Raw genomic sequence first — 21,962 nt, forward strand, 5'->3', positions numbered from 1 at the left:
TAGAGCTACTTATCACGTTTACTTGTATTTAATGTCTGTAAAAGTATCTGTAACAATAGCAGTAAAATAAACATGGCTCCTGGCAGGCACCAATAAAATCACAGAGTGGGAGAACATCAGACAGAGGAAATAAAGGAAACCCAACTAACTGGAGGGTTAATCTGGGTTATTTTCCCTCTGAAATGGAAACGTGACACCAAAGCTACCTCCCTGACACAACAACATTTCAGACCTGTGAGGTCACTGGAGAGGGTATTCTGGGTTTCGTCCAGTCCTCTCCATCTAACCCTGTACCATTACAGCCCATTGTCTACCAAAAGAGAAAACATGAAAACTGTCTGACTGAACGTCTCTGCATGGTTTCCATTCCCCCGTTTACAGGGGCAGTTCCATGTTACGTGACCGAATTTTGTGAGGTGGGGTGAAGAAGAATTGCGGGTGGAGGTCAGTGGGAGGTTTGCCTTGAACCCAATTTTACACTGAATGGAACATTCTGGGGTGCATGTTCGGCTGACAGCATTGTGTGCATGGGAAATTCTCTGGATTTGTATCTGACTGGTATACTGATTTATTAAAACAAGTCCATCATTTTGTCTGGCAGACATTTTGTCTGGCAGACATATCCGTGTGGATGACGGATCACCACCTCAAGCTGAACCTCGGCAAGACGGAGCTGCTCTTCCTCCCGGGAAGGACTGCCCGTTCCATGATCTCGCCATCACGGTTGACAACTCCATTGTGTCCTCCTCCCAGAGCGCTAAGAACCTTGGCGTGATCCTGGACAACACCCTGTCGTTCTCAACTAACATCAAGGCGGTGGCCCGTTCCTGTAGGTTCATGCTCTACAACATCCGCAGAGTACGACCCTGCCTCACACAGGAAGCGGCGCAGGTCCTAATCCAGGCACTTGTCATCTCCCGTCTGGATTACTGCAACTCGCTGTTGGCTGGGCTCCCTGCCTGTGCCATTAAACCCCTACAACTCATCCAGAACGCCGCAGCCCGTCTGGTGTTCAACCTTCCCAAGTTCTCTCACGTCACCCCGCTCCTCCGCTCCTCCACTGGCTTCCAGTTGAAGCTCGCATCCGCTAAAGACCATGGTGCTTGCCTACGGAGCTGTGAGGGGAACGGCACCTCAGTACCTCCAGGCTCTGATCAGGCCCTACACCCAAACAAGGGCACTGCGTTCATCCACCTCTGGCCTGCTCGCCTCCCTACCACTGAGGAAGTACAGTTCCCGCTCAGCCCAGTCAAAACTGTTCGCTGCTCTGGCCCCCCAATGGTGGAACAAACTCCCTCACGACGCCAGGACAGCGGAGTCAATCACCACCTTCCGGAGACACCTGAAACCCCACCTCTTTAAGGAATACCTAGGATAGGATAAAGTAATCCCTCTCACCCCCCCTCCCCCTGAAAAGATTTAGATGCACTACTGTTCCACTGGAGGTCATAAGGTGAATGCACCAATTTGTAAGTCGCTCTGGATAAGAGCGTCTGCTAAATGACTTAAATGTAATGTAAATGTAAATGTAAATGTAAATTTTCATGAAGTGTTTGATGCATCTAAGTGTGCGTGGCAAGGTTTGAGCCTAGTGGGTCTAGTTAGAGCTCTTGGCAGACCAGAGGAGTCAGTATTTTGATCTGTTTGGAGAGCTACTGATGGAAAGTCTTTTGCTGTACCTAATGCTCCTCTTTCTCCGCGACCCCTGACATTAATATGATACATGTAATGTCAATCACAAGTTTAAAATACCATTGTGGTTCTGTGGGAGTAATACCACACAGCACATCAAATCAAAGTTTATTTGTCACGTGCGCCAAATACAACAGGTGTGGACCTTACAGTGAAATGCTTACTTACAGGCTCTAACCAATAGTGCAAAAAAAAGGTATTATGTGAACAATAGGTAAGTAAAGAAATCAAAATAACAGTAAAAAGACAGTGAAAAATAACAGTAGTGAGGCTATATACAGTAGCGAGGCTACATACAGGCTCTGATTAGTCGAGCTGATTGAGGTAGTATGTACATTTGAAGTCGGAAGTTTACATACACTTAGGTTGGATTCATTAAAACTAGTGTAGTTTTGGCAAGTCGGTCAGGACATCTACTTTGTGCATGACACAAGTCATTTTTCCAACAATTGTTTACAGACAGATTATTTCACTTATAATTCACTGTATCACAATTCCAGTGGGTCAGAAGTTTACATACACTAAGTTGATGGGCCTTTAATCAGCTTTAATCCAGAAAATGATGTCATGGCTTTAGAAGCTTCTGATAGGCTAATTGACATCATTTGAGTCGATTGGAGGTGTGCATGTGATTGTATTTCAAGGCCTACCAACACCATGGGACCACACAGCCGTCATACTGCTCAGGAGGGAGATGCGTTCTGTCTCCTAGAGATGAATGTACTTTGGTGCAAAAAGTGAAAATCAATCCCAGAACAACACCAAAGGACCGTGTGAAGATGCTGGAGGAAACAGGTACAAAAGTATTTATATCCACTGTAAAACGAGTCCTATATCGACATAACCTGAAAGGCCGCTCAGCAAGGAAGAAGCCACAGCTCCAAAACCGCCATAAAAAAGCCAGACTATGGTTTGCAACTGCACATGGGGACAAATATTGTACTTTTTGGAGAAATGTCCTCTAGTCTGATGAAACAAAAATAGAACTGTTTGGACATAATGACCATCATTATGTTTGGAGGAAAAGGGGGAGTTGCAAGCTGAAGAACACCAACCCAACTGTGAAGCACAAGGGTGGCAGCATCATGAGGTGGGGGTGCTTTGCTGCAGCAGGGACTTGTGCACTTCACTAAATAGATGGCGTCATGAGGAGGGACAATTATGTGGATATATTGAAGCAACATTACAAGACATCAGTCAGGAAGTGAAAGCTTGTTTGCAAATGGGTCTTCCAAATGGACAATGTCCCCAAGCATACTTCCTAAGTTGTGGCACAAAGTCAAGGTACTGGAGCGGCCATCACAAAGCCCTGATCTCAATCCTATAGAACATTTTGTGGGCAGAACTGAAAAAGCGTGTGGGAGCAAGGAGGCCTACAAACCTGACTCCGTTACACCAGCTCTGTCAGGAGGAACGGGCCAAAATTCACCCAACTTATTGTGGGAAGGCTGCATGACACATTTGACCCAAATTAAACAACTTAAAGGCAATGCTACCAAATACTAATTGAGTGTGTAAACTTCTGACCCACTGGGAACATGATGAAATAAATAAAAGCTGAAATAAATCATTATCTCTACTCTTATTCTGACATGTCACATTCTTAAAATAAAGTGGTGATCCTAACTGGCCTAAGACAGGGAATTTTTACTAGGATGTAATGTCAGGAATTGTGAAACTGAGTTTAAATGTATTTGGCTAAGGTGTATGTGAACCTCAGACTTCAACTGTACATGTAGATATGGTTAAAGTGACTATACATATGATGAACAGAGTAGCAGTAGAGAAATCTTAGAGAAAGTTTGTAATATGTAAGTATGTAAAATACATCTCAACAAAAGTAATGTTGAAATAGGCCTAGTAATGGTTGTAGACTTCCCAAAGTTCCCATTGTTTGTTTGTATGCTCATAGTGGTGGTCGTCTCATAAACAAACTTGAACATTGTGAAAATTCTGTGCAATTTCCAGCGAGTGTTTACTGTGAACACCGAGGCTGTACCCAGTTAAAGTTAACAGTGGCCAAGCATTTGATCATAATGTAGGCCTACCAGAGTGGCCTACCATCAAAAACAATGAAGAAAATGCTTCCCATACATTTTAACATGGAAATAGCTGTTCTCTCACACAGTCTGCAGTAGCAGCAAATGTGCAGTGTTCAATGTAGGCCTACAGACCTTTGAAAAAACAAGCAGGTCTTAATATGATACATGTCAATCACAAGTTCAAAATACCACTGTGGTTCTGTGGGAGTAATACCACAGCATATCCTAGTGAAAGGTTGATGTAATATTTACTTTACTGGGCCGACAGTGCCTGCATCTATGGTCAGTCTCAGCAGAGAGAGAGAGAGCAGCAGACTGATGATCCGCCTCTCAACATCCCCTCCGCTCTCTCTTTCCTCCACTGACACTGACAAAAAGGGACACTCTTCCAGTTGATGGCAAAACTCGAGTCGCACCGCATTATTTCTGCCTCATGTTGTTACTTCTATTAACAGAAAAAGTGTCAAATTCCTATTAAAAGACCCAAGCAGCTAATAATAACAACAACGCATGCCTATCGATACACTTTCCTACTCATTGATTACTGCTGTAATGCTTGTTGTAACGTAAACTCACGTAAACTCGTACATCGCCTTGGTCTGTACTATTGCCCTTATTTTAGCACCCCAAAAATGTAATACTTACAGATCAACTGTAATGTCAATACCATTGTAAAGCACCATTTCTCCCCTTTCAAACAGAATCAATTACATGACCTAAACGCTGCCCGTTTCTGCATAATTCAAGCAGGCAATGAGCCCCGTCGGGTCTTTTTAAAAATGGCGGATGGGGAAGTGAAACTAATGCGTGATAGTGAGAAGGAGGGATGTTGTGTGGGAAAATTGCTTTTTTCACTCGATCTGTCCAACTTATCACCTTATCGCCTCTAAAATGTAAATAAAACACTATAAAGAGTTTATATAATGTGTCATTACATACCTATTTGAAGGTTTGTGTCGAATTTGAATCGGGTTTTTAGGGCGGTGCTAAAGTGATCTTAAAACAGAGACTTTGAGAATGATGATTGCATGCAATGATGACGAAAAAAATGACTAGGTATCCCCCCCTTACCCCGTCACTGTCCATTTCTTGTTTTAAGAGGATGATAGAAGTGCTACTCCTGGTGGAGAGAGATTGTAAGACAGAAATAGTTGCTTAATGTGTGCTGTACGTTACGACATGACACGTCAAGATATAACTGGAGGGTCAGATTTTTCTACTTTTCTCCAATACTATAGAACCATTACCATGTCGATCAACGCTTGAATAGAAACCTAGTTCACACCCCCGATTTTGACGTCAACACAGTCGCTACAGTCCCATTAGTTTTCTTTGTAGCCTCGTTTGAATGTTGCAGTTGTACACATTTGTACGGAATGGGGTGAGTTTACGTTAGTGCTAAATGGAAATAGGAAGAAAGCCATTTCATGGTTTACAAAGTGTTGACAGTGCTGAGTAAGAATTTAAACATGAACTCACTTATAAAAAAAATGGCAACGGTTCGCATACCCGGGTGCAGGGCAGCTGAATCGGTTGCACCTACAATTAACAGAGATTAATAAATAAAAAAATAGGAACACAAGGATTTATTTTTAATTTTTTTAAATGTAAACTTTATTTAACTAGGCAAGTCAGTTAAGAACAAATTCTTATTTACAATGACGGCCAAACCCAGACGACGCTGGGCCAATTGCGCGCTGCCCTATGGGACTCCCAATCAAGGCCGGATGTGATGCAGCCTGGATTAGAACCAGTGACTGCAGTAGTGCCCTTTATCGACTAGAAATGACCTGGAGATCGGACAGGTTGGTGACCACTCCTCTTGAAAATTGACTGAAGTTCAATCTCGAGTGGTGCTTCTCTTCATTGGCTGATATGTATTCTGCGTGGCAGTCTCAGGGCTACTGCGGGAATGTTGCTAAAGAAATCACTCAAGTACAGCTTCCCGGAGGATAATAGGGATTTGTGTATGTTCTTAAACCAGCTGCCAGAGTTAAAGCTATGGATAACAAACAGATAGCATGCTAATACACCAGTGGTGGTTTGTACCGTTTAAGATGATGGAGGACAATCTTTTTTTAATGAGCATGGCCTTATTTTTATTACAGCATATTGAATCACTGTCATGCATATTCCATTCACCTAGCTCACTGTAACATCGATAGGCTTAGGATAGTGCATGCTACTCAAATTTCCCTATACCAATCATGAGGTTGCTACAACCTAGCCTATGAATTAACATTTACATTGTAGGTGCACAGGTTGAGAGAAATTTGAGTAATCAAGGTGACAGACATTGACACATTCAATACCGCCTTGCACACTCTTTCCTGCATCTAGCTAATCTAGGGTGTAATCATTAGTCCAACAGTTGAAAACAAGAGTTTCTAATAGACAAATTCAGGTATTTTTATCCCTGTTTCGATCCGTTTGTTTCCGTTTAAGAAACGTTTTCCAACCGAATTGGCGGAATGAATACACCCCATAATCCCACACAGCCTACATCGTTGCCACCATATTAAAGTCATAGTCAACATACTGTAGCTACTAAAACTAACACATTATTAAATCCACTACAATCATGCAGTGCAGTGTTCAGTCAGCAGGAAGCAGTTTAGCAGCTACACCGGCGGGCCCCATGGCAATAAATGTATAACACCAAAATCTTACCTTGACTTGAGAGTTCCAGTTTTGGATAGGCATAGCCAACTGTTCAACTATTGTCTTTCTCTCTCTTTGAGTCAACGACTCACCACATTATATGCACTGAAGTGATAGCTAGCTGTAGCTTACGTGTTCACCACAAGATTCATTCTCTGATCTTTGATTGGGCGGACAACATGTCAGTTCATGCTGCAAGAGCTCTTATAGGTTGGAGGACGTCCTCCGGAAGTTGTCATAATTACTGTGTAAGTCTATGGAAGGGGGTGAGAACCTCAAGCCTCCTAGGTTTTGTATTGAAGTCAATGTACCCAGAGGAGGACGGAAACTAACTGTCCTCCGGCTACACCATGGTGCTACCCTACAGAGTGCTTTTGAGGCTACTGTAGACCTTCATTGCAAAACAGTTTATTTTAATTATTTGGTGACATGAATATATTTAGTTTAGTTTTATCTAAAAAGGGTAACTTTTTTAATGTTTCACTATTTTTATTTTATGAAATTCACTTAGGAGGATGGTCCTCCCCTTCCTCCTTAGAGGAACACACACACACACACACACAAACTGTCTTTTGATATGGATAGACAAATACAGAACTTCAAAAATACAACTTTTTTTCTGCAAGAAGTCATGTTTTCGGCAAGCTTGTTGAACAAATGATTTAACCCTGAGGGCTATGCTTCATATATTATTTAATAACATAAAATAAGTTTTACTTCATAAGAAAATCTTAATTCAAGGACTTAAATGGTAATTGAGAAAAACAACACCGTAATAACTCACTCTTCTCCCAAATGTTCTTTTCCACCTGACCACCTCCAAATAACATTCCCCCATGCTCCCATGACACAAAAATATTCTAGATTCTAGAAAGGAATTAATTTAGTTTTGCCTAGCATCTTTTATTAAATGCCTATTATTAATTAGGCAGCCTTGTGTGACCAATGGTCTGTCTTCAATCTAACTTCATCCATGAACCTGATTAAATAAAATTACAAAATTAAAACTAGCTTGTATAACCTCAACCCAAAAGCAATGAGTGCCAAGTCTCTTACCGTGAACTTTTGAATGTAGTCAGATACGCTGAAACCTCCAGTGCGTAGAAGGAGAGTTCTATAGACGGAGGTTCCCATCACTTTCTCTCTGCCCAAGGTTAGGACCTACGGTTCTCCATACCAGGGTCTCTGTGCCTTATGGAGAGGGTGAATGGGGAAGCCGGGCCCTCTGGGTACTGAAACATAGTGGAAAAGAAAGATGGGTGCTGACAGAGACAACTCTATCTTTATCGCCCGGTGCCTCGTCCTGTGCTGTAGCTGGGTCCCTATCCTGTCCCCTCTCGTAGTGATATCAGCACTGCTCCAGCACCACAGCCGGCCCAGAGCAAAGAGCACTTCCTGCAGGGAGATAACAGCTGCCTGAGATTAGGCAGGGTATGCACGAAATGTGAGTGTCCTGCTTTATTAATAGGGGTTCAGATTGGCCTTTTTGTTTTGGAAGGTCTCTGTGGGGGTCCTCCCACCCAGTGATGATGAGAGGATGATTCCTAGTCTGAGGTGAAGAGAGCCCGTTCTCAGATCTCTCACAAATGCCCTCTCTCTGCACCCCACTGAGGTTAATACCAGTGTACTCCATCCTGTTTACCCCTCCGTGTGTGTGTGTGTGAACCTGTTAGGGATCTGATCCCACACAACTCTGCTTTGGGGCAACAGAAGGTGCGTCACCAACACTCAAATGCAGTGGCATCGTGTTGCTGGTCTTAACCTCAAAACCACCCATGTCTTACACTCAGGGATAAAGAGGCCCCCTCTCAGCCTGGCAGCAACAGGGTTTTAGGTGGAATGGAAAAGTCTTCACCTCCTGGCAAGCATCCCACTGCAGTTTTTTCCTCCTCAGAACACCTTGTTTAGAAGTGCAGGGTATTTTTGGAATATTGTCTACAGGCTTTGGTGTCTGCAGGGGAAGTGTCAGCTCTATGATGCAGGAAGAAGTATGCACGCCAGAGGGATGATGTCCCAATGGTCCTAAGGAGATGATGATGATGCACATTTTCATTAGGGCTGACCTGTTAATGTGTCACTGTGTATGTACACGTGCTGGAGCCACACATATGACATATCTATTATGAACAGCATGTAGGTGGTATGCCGGTGGACTGTCACAATGTCATAATCCTCCTTCTGATGTGGATGATGCTTCAGTTAACTGTCTGCCTTAAGACATCACAGGACAGCTGGTGGGTAAGGAATCAGCATGATTCGAACTGTTGTCATTGCTGGTGTGTATAGAGTTTTACACAATCTGTCTTTCTTGGATGCCTGACATGTGTGTCTGTCTATGCTGTCGCACTTGTCTCTGTCTCTTGACTCACTTAACGTGGAAATTGTACTCAATGTCCTGTTCTCTACGACCAATTTTTTTCTTGTCAAAACAGCCCACTGGGTCCTCCAAGACAGATACACATGCACACTGACATGACTGTTAGTTAAATGAAAAGCTGGATGATGCTTCCGAACAAGACTTAATAAATCAAAATCAAATTAATAGGGACGTTTAAATCTCCCGAAACAACTTGTTGTTCACATTGTTGATCTCTTACTGTAGTGGTCCCCTGGATGCTAAGACCTCAGAATGACTGTCCAGTATTTCATTGAAAGAGATGTTTCTACCACAGGAGGTTGGTGGCACCTTAATTGGGGAGGAAGGGCTCGTGATACTGGTTGGAGCGGAATGGTATCAAACACATGGTTTGATGCCATTCCATTCGCGCTGTTCCAGTCATTATTATGAGCCATCCTCCCCTCGGCAGCCTCCACTGGTTTCCTTACCTTTTCCATCTAAATCCAGAGCCAGAGAAAAACACTTGGAGGAAACAAGCAACAAAGGCAAAAGATTCTCTCATCCATCAATCCATTTCATAAAAAATTGCTGGACTGACTAATGTTCTTTGAAGTAGAGTGGCTTACAATTATAATAACCACTTTTCATTTGATGTTTGTTCATTTGAAGACATTTAATTAAATTCTTTCTGCCTCATATGATGTCATAGCAGAGGAGACTGAGAGATCACCATTTCACAAAAATGAACATTTACTGTTAATTATGTGAACTCAGCACTGGTTTCTTATGTCACTGGATTGCCCTCCAGTGGTTGAAAGAGAGACTACATGGCATATTAACAGTTCAATGTCAAAGAAAAGGACAAGGCACTCAATTATTTACATGCAATAATTGCACATGTTACAAAGGGAGTAGGGTCTATAGGAGAGAAAGTGAAAACATTTAAATGTTGGTCTCTAGGACATGAGGGTGGTTCACAGTTTGACATTGGTTTTCCAGTAGGCAACATCCTCAAGCACACCTTACAAGCATGGATTATATGCAAACTATCATATTGGGCAGATAATAAACCGAACAGATTAGATTTTAAAATAATGTCAGGAGTATTAGCTACTGTATGTTTAATCATTTTTTTTATGATAAAATTGTCCTCAAATTCCATAAAGCGAATAATATACAGTATCTCATGTTACATTGGAAAGTAGCCAGGTTACATGCGCCAAGATCTGAACAAAGAACTCTCTCGCTGGTTAATGAGAGCATATGTGAGTCATGTGACTTGGGGAACACTCCACACGGAACAAATGGCAATTTTGTTTGAGTAACAATAGACTTTTAGTGTGCACACGTATCTCTCTCTCTCTCCCTAGACCCCTCTTCTCTCTCTCCATCTTTCTGTCTATGGGCATGGGTGCTCAGTATTTCTCACTTCACTATTTCCTGTTAGATAGAAAGCCAGGGATCTCAGTGTTCCTGGAGGCATGTGGTAATAGGGAATGGTATTCAGGCTGGGCCAGGCATTTCATCATTAACAGGCCTGCCCAGCCTGGCTTCAGCGTGTTCATTTCAGCCCCACTACCAGCCATATGCAGTAATGATACTGTCATCATGGAACTTTCTCACATTACAGTACATGATTTCTGAAATGTGCTCATCAGGTACCGTCCTTTATCCTTTATACCCTTAAGAAATCCAAATAAGGTCTGACTGCGTGAGTGATTTCCATTAACAACCGATTCTCATTTCAATCATGTTCTACATTTCACAGAACATAGTCATTTTCTCAGAAAATGTCATTAAGAGTGAGTTTCAGAATTTGGAGCAGTGGTTGACGAATATCATGACTTTTGTTTTCAAATGGTGCTTGTAGATAGCGGATGGATGTGTATTATTTAATGTTTGAATGTATTCGAATCAGAGGCCCAATGTGAAAGCTGACACCCATCTCCTGTGATTTTGCATTGCAACAGGCAGGCTTTACTCAAGTATCTTATGTAAATGTTGGCTTTGAGAAGAAAGAAAATCCCGGGCTCACCCTGAATCCCTTCTTCATTGTGTCCAAGTCTCCTCTGACTATTTGAGGGGAATTAATACAATGTCTTAGGGCAGCCAATCCACATAATCCCCATGACATAAAACAAAATGCATCCAGGATCATTTATAGCCATATACTGCCAATGCCCTACTCTTATGAAACTGCATCTGGGTTCTATCAATTTCACAGTGAATTTAAGGGTCAAAGTTCTTTAATCCAACTCTCAAATAACCTTTTCATTACTTCACTTAGATTATAATTCATTACTTTCCCCCCTATAGGAACAGCACTGTCTTTTGTTTTTACGCACATGTATTTCCCATAGGGGCATGCTGAACACGGTCTCTTTCTGGCTCACAGAATGGCCACAGTTTCTCACAAGGACTGAGGTGTCAATACAGCACACAGAACCCTTTTCCTAACCAAGAAGAAAAAGTCTCATCATTAACAGCCCTGCTTTGCATATTCAAATACCAGCAGTGTTTACTCTTTAGGTTTCACTCATTGTATGAATAACCAGGATATGATGTACGCATGTTTCTGTACATTCATACCTGTACAATGCCGTTTGGTGAACAAAGAGGCCAGGCAGTTGAAAATGTCTCCAACAGGATTATCCTGTGAGGTTGAGATCTGTTGAGAGTTCCATGGAAACTGGGATGTGTTCCAGACAGATGAGCCTTTAATGGCAGGGCCTTTCCCCTGTGGAGGGAGGCAGAGCAGAATTGGAGAAACTGCAGCAGCAGCTGTCTCCAGGAGAAGTGGGCAGGTTACAAACAGGTGTCTCAGAGGCCAAGCCAATCCCTCTGCAAGGTAATATATAGACATGAGGGTGGGTAATACACTATAGTACCAGTGAATGATGTGTATGTGCAGTAAATCAACAAAGTACAACACACTCTTAAATAAAAACTTATATTTGCTCATTAAGGCCCAACATCTGACAGTGGTGGTTGTGATTCGTCTCTTTTAATGACCAAAATAAGTCACATTAAAGAGGATTTGCCGTTGACATTTAAATTACAGGTGCCCAAAGCAAATATGACATATTTAATATAATGTCACCAATAATGAAACAAAATACAAAACAATATGCATTTAAATTAAGATGGTACACAAGCATTATAAATATAAATGTGCAAGGCCTTCTCCCAAAGTCTTAAGCATGATACAAAATATATTGAACATTATGTTGCAATGGCATCTAGACTTAAACAATGTTTACTAGCACTACAAGCCAATAACATTATAGAAGCCAGTTACAATGCTAGGATGGCCCTCCATGCTTCAACATATTTATGCCCTTTTTTAATAGAAATGTTTTGCTACCGACAGCTTTCTTGGTTTACAAGGTGATGAATCCTATACCATATCATCTAATATATATATATATAAAATAACATATATAAATTATTTATATATAAATTATATATATATATATTATATATATATATATATATAATATAAAATCTGATTAAAAGATAAATATTCAGATGTCCTACCCCCTCCAATTCCATAAGCTACTCTAAAGATAAAAGTTGGTTCCAACATTTCCTCTTGAGCAGACCAGGTGCCTGCTTCTCAATGTTCCCCAACATCTCCATTTTCCCAAGGCTTTGACCAATCCGGCAGGGAGTTCATGGGTCAGAGTTCATACCCTGTTAGACACACTGTGGTGGTCATCCATGGGTTTCTCCACAGTAACATTCTTAGGTTTCACATGTCAGTCCCTCAAAGCAACCATCTGGTCTGTCTATAAGATCAGTCTTTGGCCCAGGATCTTTCGGTTGATCTCGGCCAATGCCACCGAAAACACAAATGCTTTCTCATCTGAGAGGTTGGCATAGATATCAACTTCTTTCTCAAATTTTTCTGGTAAAAAAAACAAAAGAAAATGAATTAACAACATCCCCTGGTTCATAGAGAAAACCCATTGAGAAACATACATAATTTGCACGTGACAACAATAACCTTGGGCAATATATGAACATAATTTCTGTCTTCCACACAGGAGGAACCTGCATAATGATATTTCTCCTTATAGATCAGCCGCTAAAGCACAGGCAGAGTCAAGGACACCATGATTTATTCATGGGTGAGAGGAGAGAGCAACCCTCTCTGTAAATCATTCATCCAAACACAAATCCCCCAGCTCTGTCCCAATACTGCACTAATCACCAGCCTTATCTCCTGTGACTAGAAAATACTGAAATATTACTAAAACAGTAATACTAAAAAAGTCAACACAAAACAATGAGGAATAACAAAGCTTAGAAAGTATCTTGGAAACGCTTAGTATATCATAACTGCACCATTGTCATTGAGTGTCACTTTTTATTATTGTTTTACCTTTCTCCTCCTCCTGCTTCTTCAGCCCAACTGTCTTTGGCCTGCCCCGCCCTCTCCGGATCTGATCCGATTGGCTGTTGGAGCGGCATCGCCTTCTGTTCTCCATGTCATTGGTTGATGGAGAGTTGATCTTCTCTCTGCGAATTCTTTCAGTTCTCCTCCTCTTTGCATCCAACTTGTCTAAATAGACCAGAAAAATGTTTTAAAATTGTATGAACACTAAAAATATGCCATATGGAAATGAAAGATTAATGTAAAGTAATGAATTGCCTTCAAATATGTCAAAGTATCAAATGCATCATACATCCTAAGGACAAATCGTCTTATGCCAATGACTCCAGTTTAAATGTATGTTATGGAAAATTTGTGGGAAGGCTATATGGTATTAAACATCTCAGCCTCCACTTTTTCTCTCCTACCAACCCCCCTCTTCCAACAATACTGCCTTAAAATAACAACAGAATAGCTCCTCTCATATTTAACACGATTCCAACAAAAGGAAGATGCTTGCATTCCCTTTTCGGTGATTCCAATGCATATCTAGCATCCTAGGTGTGCGGTTGCCTCAAAACCACTTTAAGTCATTGAATCAGTGGAGTGTTCTTATTACCAGAGCAGGAGGTAGGCCTATATTTCACTAGGAGTTTCTGTCTAGTGGCCTTTTAAAAAGCCTTCCTCTTCAGAAATTTAAATTACCACATATTGCTGCTTCCTGAGTGGTGTTGGCAGTGAGTGTGCACCCGGGAGTATTTAGGTTTCAAAACAAGGACTGATTGAAAGGGCCAGATAAAATAGTGATACAAATGGACAAATATTTGGTGTCCAAAAGGGTAATACTTTATAACTGTGTAGCAACCCACTACTAACAATATTGTATTAACATATTATTGCATAGTTTTTTAGTAACTCTGTAATAATTGCAAAGCAATAGTATTGCTATTAAATTCAATTGATTGTTTCAAAGTCTGGACTAGGCCTGAAAATATATTTTCTACATCAACCACGTGTGTATTCTCGCATAGCAGAAACAACTTCAGAATCTCCCAGGAATTCTAGCCTTATCAACAGCTTGCCCAAACATGAACACACTTCCTCTTCAGACTGACAATATTGTCATAAAATTGTGACATAATCAATAGTCTGAGAAAACTATTGCACTCTATACTATAACATAAACATCATATACATAACTTACTACTTCACCTTTTCCAAGGCTAAATTCTCATAGTCAAGAACAGATTATATTTTTAAAAAGGCCATCTTATATAAATATGTTCCACTAAGGAATCATGAGCGAGCAAAAAAATAAATACAACTACTGGCACTTTTATCAAAAAAAAAAAGGTTCAGTGCAACCTTAGTCTTCCTAGTCAACAATAATGTTTTATTAGTGTCTGTTCAAAGTTACAAAGGAAGTACTACAATTTTAACCTGAAAACCTGAGACAGTCTACAGAAATGACAGCGAGGAGAGGCAAATGATAAACTATTTAAGGAGAGGGGAGGGAAGCCAAAACCCATTATTAAAAATCACAGAGCTGAAATTCAAGACCCCTTCCTCTTCAAATGGAACCAGTCTTCTCTGCCTTCAAGATACTTATTAACTACAATACCTCAAAGTTAATTCGGTATCATAAGAAACTAATGAAATTGTATCATAAAGCGAGAGAAGATGCGAGTAATTCTACTCCATAAACTGTCTAATACTAAGTGTTTAATACAGAAAAGTTCAAAGGCATGTGTTAACATTCCATTCATAACTTCAGGCACTGCGATAGCCTATACACAATGATTTCACCCCTACCCAGATATAAGTACTAGCCTACATTTAGCATTCCAATCACTCCATCTTTTAAAATCTAAACAGCAGTATTGTATTGGTTCTCATCCTTTAAGGTTGAAAAAAAAAGTATATATATATATATTTGCAGAAATGTGTTTATTATCAGGTAATAAAGTAGTACTAAGCTATTTAAGGTATTTCTATGGCATATTCCTCAAAAAACTGATTGAAATAATTGCTTATATGTTACTGCATTTTTGTTTGGAGGGAGATGCAAGGCTATGGGCAGACAGTAGCACATTGATGGCACACACACGGGAAAAGCCCTCATTGGAATAAAACATTGAACTAGTATTCTGTAATCATGCTCAGATACACAGGCAGGCTTCTGTGCCCTATATCTATTTAATCCTTACACTTTCCACATTTGACAGGATCATAGCGGCATGAGCTGGCATGTAATGGGTTATATAACAATTCTGTATTCTAATTTATTTTCCTAATCACCTTTTGGAAATGGCGTAATCAAATCCTGTTAGATATCTGTATTCTGAAAATGTCAAATTTCATGAAAGACAACATGATCTAACTCTACAAGCTAAATGTAAGATCTAACTTTTCACAGTCAGCGATATAGGCTGCCTTATGCTACTGCAGAAGCCTACAAGAGAGAACTGAGGGAACAAGCTTTTCAGTCAGGAATAAAATATCCCATCCCCCCACTTCTTGCAGTAGGCTACTCACTCAAGCAAATAGCCATTTAAACCAGCCACCACTGCACCACTCAAATATTATACTCTGATCCAACTGACAAAATAATCAACACCAATACATCTTAAGTGAATAACCAGGGGAGGGGGAATGTAATTGTATTAATACATGACTAAACTCAGCAAACTAATTTGCTGAGTTTAGTCATGTATTAATACAATTACATTCTGGCTACTTTATCTTCAATCTCATGTGAATGTTTTACAGGCTCATAATAAAACAAAATACCTAAGTTAATAAACATTGTAACATTGAGTGTGTGAAGAGAATGTCAAAGAAACTATGATTTGTAGGCTCCTGAAGTATGTTAATTTACCTATTGCTGGTGGTGATCTCTCATTCAGTTTGGCATTTAGAAGCTTGCGACTAATGAATACATAGCCACAGGGACAAGACTTGCAAGCAACTGGAATCTAAAAATGAAACAGGATAAAACATGGTTAATATAAAAATATTCCTCCAAACTGAGGCAACTTTGTTGATGAAGTCATCTATTAATAAGCATAGGCTACATTCCAGAAGCTATATAAACTTTAGTATTTTTTGTTAAACAAGGGCGTAGCCAGCGTTAACCCCCCATGATAACTATATTGCCCAACAATTTTGAGATATTAGAGGACTGTCCATTGTAATTCATGAAAAAGTCCTTAGCGCAATCTAGCTGAAACGCACCACATATTTTGGACACGTGCCGACAACAGCGGTGACATTAAAACGTTCTAATGAATAAAGCGTTTTCAAATCGAATGTAGACTAGTAGCCTACATTTCGTCGACACGTTATTTTTAGAAAACAAATCAATTCATCGATGCAGTTTAGAGAAATGATATCAAGAAACGATCTAAAAGCTAGATCAAAATGTCGCCGTATAAACTACGATTGATTTGTGTAATATGTTCATTTTTACAATATATCAATGTCAGCAATGCAGCTACATTTAAGACATTTCAACGCACGATATTGTTCTAAGGCTATATATAGCCTATGATTTGCAAAGTCAGATCACGATGATTAACCAGTTTCAGTTGGGTTACAGTATGAGTGTATCAAAATAAGGAAACGTCGAGCCACATTTGGCGAGCAATAACATTCGGACTCTTTAATCGTATCAACGTGTCATAGAAAGCACTTACTAACTATAGTTGAGCTACATTGTAACATGGTGTTTGAGATCTAATGCACATACTCATTTAGATGATTAGCCTGATTATTTGCATTAGTTTAGACTATGTTGCTCCAGATCTTGAATTCATAGGCTACCATATGGGATTTCAGCAGCCTACAGTGGCTTTAAATGCCATGCCTAGGAGGCAAAACAACATTATCACTAAGTCATAATATATCAAAATGAACAATATCTATACATTTTCTCACCTGTTGGTCGCACTCAGGGCATGATTTGGTAGCCATTTTTACTTTCTTAGCTTTGTTTACCGACATATTCTGTTTCCTTATCCGACGATTCCTTTGAAAAAAGCCTACTTCAACGCCGTAAAACTTATTTCTGCAATACATGAAGTGCAGCTGATCTTGCTCAGACGGACATAAATGATACAAAAGCAATGACCATGCGCACTGTGGTCAATGAGAGAGAGGATTCATTATGATTTTCCTTTACTATGACATGGGGCATGCGCACCACTCAGCCTAAAAAACAGTTGGCTACATACAGTACACTAGAAAATGTTGTGCATAATGCTTGCATTTTTTTTATCCTATCCACTGAGCATACGTTAACCTCTCACAGAGTCGGAAACAGTGCTCAGCTGGAACAAATTATTTGAATATACACAAGTGACTAGATGACGGAGAGGGGGCGCTGTGTTGAAGCCACTGTGCCTCCATTTTGGCACTCCCCCACCGTACAAATACATTGGGAGCTATAGAAATGTATTTATTAATCCCTACATTCGTTTTTGCTACATTTATTCTATTATAGACACCCTAATGTATACTTTTAAATTATATTATGTGAGCTAAGCATTAAAAAAATGAACAAATATATAAAAGCATGTTCCAGTTAGATCATTTAGATGACTAATGTTACTTTCCCCACTACAACAACACGAATACTTAAATACATCTAATTTTGACCTTGAAATATTTCCATTCATTCCTATGGAGGGCTGCTCCTACTGGGGAGTACCAATATGGCCGATCTGTGGCTTCAATGACTCTCAACGGTCAATACATATCATGCGCAATCCAGGGTTTATATACATCGTTGGTTGGAACGTTCGTGGACTATTTGTTAAACCATATTTAATTACATAAATCAAATGACTATAGCCAACTGAAATTAAATTACTGTGAATGCTAGGCCAACTTGTATTTGATTAGGGCACAAATGCTCACCCATTGTATTCTATCAAACCCATTTGTTTTCAGTGGCTGTGATTGTATTGATACAATAGACATCCAAGGTTTTAGAAAATGTTGTACTTATTGTGGTAGGCCTACATTGCATGTATTATGTCTATGTGCCTGTATGATGTACATTAAAGATAGATGGCAATATAAAAACATTGTCTGAAAAGCAAAGAGGCTTAGTGTACATGGCTACCATCCCCCATGCAAGGTACCACAGGCTGCCAGCAAGTTTGCTCTGTTTTATGATCAGTGAGATACAGTGGTAATAATGACGACTAAGACAAAACATGTTTTCGATTTGAAGTCAATTCTACTGAAGTATCACAGTGTACAGTGATCATGATGAGTTATGGTGTACAAGGTGTACGATTACAGCATTAATATTGCTTGGAAACAAATGTAAGATTCCTGTGGGATAGGCTATAGCTCAACAGTTTTTTTGCGTGACCAAGCTAAGTAGGCATGCCAAAATCTGTCTCCTATATAATTTTCTTCACTTTCCATTTCCTCTTCATCATATTCAGATATTGCAGGAAGCTCTTATGTCATAGGAAATAAATACAAATTCAACTTCACATAGACTTTGAAATAGTCATTGGATCCACTGCTGCCTGAGAGAGAGAATTTCTCCTCTCTTGTTTGACAGTTTTTGAGTTTTGTGTCAGATTAGAATTTGTGCATCATGTACTCACATCTCTGACTGTCACGCGGGACTAGATGGGTGAGGAAGGAATCAGGCGCAGAGAGTTCCACTGGGAAAAAGTGCTCTTTTAATATGGCACAAAACATGACAAGCCCAACAACACAGGGCGCAAACAGTAAATGTGACTACCCAAAAACACAGGGTGCCAAGTCCAGAAAAGATTATACACCTCAACCTAAACGCACACACGTAACACAAAGACAATCCCGCACAAAACAAGGGCGGGTACACGTACTTTAAATAAGGAAGCTCATTAAGCACATACAACAAGACACAGGTGAAACTACTAAGACAAAACAAACAAACAAATGAAAAAGGGATCGGTGGCGGCTAGTAGGCCGGTGATGACCTCACTCTCACATCCTTTGTGCTGCAATAGACAGGCTCTGTTCTCCCCCCCCCCCCCCCCCACAGCTATTGTTGCCTTATCAGGCCCTGTCAAATAATATTCATGACAGGAAAGGTGAAGAAACAGTTGCCATTTTACAAGTTACCTCGTCACCCTAGACGTTTGATAACAAAGTCATTCATTGTTAACTACCTATTATTGGACAGTTGGTCAAATTTAGTTGATTAAAAAAGCTTTGTAAGTGGTGTTAAAATAGAGAAGTCAGTAATGCCTTTGTTGACATTGATCATTCTTGCACAGTTCAACCCAATGCCAGCTCAGAGGGCCTTTACAACAAGAACAGCCCTATCATTAGTGCAAGACGAATATGTCACTCAGTGGTTTAATTTCCAGTGTGCCGATGCTGAAACCAAACTTGAAACACTTGGAACCAAACCAGAGTTAAATAGTGATTTTTGTACCAAATGGAGAAAATGTATAATAACTCCACGTAATAAAGCATTTCTAATGGATTAGTAAATAGTTTATTCACCATTTATTAATCATTACTTCCACAATTGTAAATGTTAGCAACTTAGTTATTCACACATTTATAAACAGCTTATAACAACTCATACGACCATTCATAAGCTGTTTAATATAGGTCCTTTAACATCCTCTGTTGTGTGCTTATTATTTTACCATTGATATGTTCTAGGCTATTTTGAGACCTTAAGGCGCATCAGGTACTGCTGGAATGTCTACCAATGGCATGTCCATCTTTTTTTGTGAGAAATAACACAGGTCACTCAAAACATTTATAAACTATTTATAAACTATAAATAGTTCACACTTTAGATGAGGCCATGCAAAATGGCTAATCCATTATACATGCTTTATTATGAGTTATTGTAAAGTGCTACCATAAAAGCACTGGCGGATTTACCATTAGCAAGAAGAGGCAAATGCCTCAGGCCTCACATCATCAAGGGGCCTCATGAGCTGGGCATAATAATAATAAAACAAATATTTTAATAATTTCGGCCTTCCCATCTGCGGTGGAAGGTGGCAGAGCTACAACGCTGTTTGTCAGAACAGAAGACATCCTGAAAATCGTCTTTCTCACGAAAACATCTATAGCGTCTGAACAGTTTGGGCTACACACCTCTATGGAAAGATGAGACTCTCACGAACCTGATGGTTTTCTCTGCTTTGCTCTACAAACCCCACAAGTGTCGGCACTTGGTTTCAACCAATTGCAAATTGAAGGATAATTGGCGGGTGCACAGGGGGGGCTCAGATTGGCCTCTGCATGGGGCCTCCAAATCACTAAATCAGCCCCTGCCTAAAGGAATATATAACAGAGCAGCATACAGTCTTTAAGATTCTTGAAATTCTTAAAGTTTTATAATGTTCTCTGACAAAATGCCTAGTTGATGTTTCCTGGATTTGAGTTCAGTATACTTAACACGTTATAAATGTCTCACCAGGGTGAACCACCCATGAGTAAATGTTCAGAGTAAAATCTTCCAATTTGATCCAGCCCTGAGAAACACTGAGGACAGCAATCTGGCACTGAGAACCAAGAAGTCTGACTGATCAATGGGTCTCCATGCATATCAAAGGAAACTGTACTCACTAAACGTGGTTGACGCCTTCATTTGCGTAGGCAACGCCACACACATTTACATGCCTAAACGTTCACATTTACATGCCTAAAAAGCCTAAACGTCCCTTGTCTGTCACGAATGTTGAATAAAATCATACTTGAACATACTCTGCCAATTGTCCGCAGGAAAGTATTATTAAACCGACTTCAAAACACAGGTCTATGTGTGTGGGAATCAAGATGCGTTTGCTCATGACCCGTCCACAAGACAGAAGTATACTAACAGGTGTTGACATGTTTTTTCTCATGTGCTAGGTAATATACATTTCAACTTTAGTACCGGCGCTCGGTAAACAATACTTTCCTATGGATATTTTGTCTCAAATTTCAAACAGCTGAAGAACCAATTGCACAGACAACCGGTGGATTAAGTTCAAATGAAATGTTATTTAATATTCTGGTTTGTTAGGAAAATGTCCACGATTTTGCAGTGCTTTGTTTCAGACTGTTTACTAATAATTAGTATCAAAGTAAGATTTATTAGGCAAGGAAAACTGCAGTACATGGTTCATATGCAAAGTATGGATTCATGATTCACAAGCATTTCGCTACACCCGCAATAACATCTGCTAAACACGTGTATGGGACCAAAAACATTTGATTTGATTTCATGAGAAATGTAGAATTCTTTAACCTTTTCTGCAGTGTATCTGAAAAGTTGACAGTATTATTACTATATTATAATGACTGTCTAAAACATGTATCTTTAGTTTGAGAATTGTATTTCCTTTATTTGAAGAATTTAAGAAATTCATTGAGATGCAAAATAACCTTTAATTGAGGCACTCTTTTACTTCACATTATTTGCTTGTGCATTTTCCAGCCAAAGCCATTCTGTTTTTCACTTAGCCCTGAATCCCCATACCGGTAACTGGATTTCCCCATACCGGTAACTGGACTATTTACATTTGACCACATTGATTCTGTACCGGTTCCCCCTGTATATAGCCTCGTTATTGTTATGTAAATGTATTGTGTTACCTTTTTTATTTTTGACTTTAGTAAATGTTTTATTAACTCTATTTCTTGAACTGCATTGTTGGTTAAGGGCCTGTAGGTAAGCATTTCACCGTAAGGTCTACAGCTGCTGTATTCGGCGCATGTGACAAATACAAATAGATTTGATTGAATGTGGCCCGAGGTTATTAGGACAGTAAGAACACAGTGCAACCATGTATCCAGTAGATGGCACTATTCTGCTTGTTGACCAATCAGCTAACCT

At 39.9% G+C, this 21,962-nt stretch overlaps 2 protein-coding genes across 2 annotated transcripts in view; both read right to left on the reverse strand.

Moving 5' to 3' along the window:
- The window catches only part of LOC115112123 (myosin light chain kinase 3-like), a 34,697-nt gene extending 26,935 nt beyond the window's left edge, over nucleotides 1–7,762 (reverse strand). Inside the window, exon 1 of the mRNA XM_029638943.2 lies at nucleotides 7,452–7,762. Coding sequence (XP_029494803.1) covers nucleotides 7,452–7,529 — 78 coding nt within the window. The 5' untranslated portion in view covers nucleotides 7,530–7,762. The remainder of the gene's footprint in view (nucleotides 1–7,451) is intronic.
- Nucleotides 7,763–11,667: 3,905 nt separating this feature from the next.
- On the reverse strand, nucleotides 11,668–17,182 carry lg27h16orf87 (linkage group 27 C16orf87 homolog). Its single transcript, XM_029638944.2, has 4 exons — nucleotides 17,045–17,182; nucleotides 15,987–16,083; nucleotides 13,118–13,297; nucleotides 11,668–12,640 (listed from the first exon to the last, which is right to left on the reverse strand). The coding sequence occupies exons 1-4, from the start codon at nucleotides 17,108–17,110 to the stop codon at nucleotides 12,522–12,524; spliced, it is 462 nt and encodes a 153-aa protein (XP_029494804.2). The 5' UTR covers nucleotides 17,111–17,182; the 3' UTR covers nucleotides 11,668–12,521.
- Nucleotides 17,183–21,962: the final 4,780 nt, after the last annotated feature.

Source organism: Oncorhynchus nerka, linkage group LG27 (genome assembly GCF_034236695.1).
Source record: "Oncorhynchus nerka isolate Pitt River linkage group LG27, Oner_Uvic_2.0, whole genome shotgun sequence".
Taxonomy (NCBI): Eukaryota; Metazoa; Chordata; class Actinopteri; order Salmoniformes; family Salmonidae; genus Oncorhynchus; species Oncorhynchus nerka.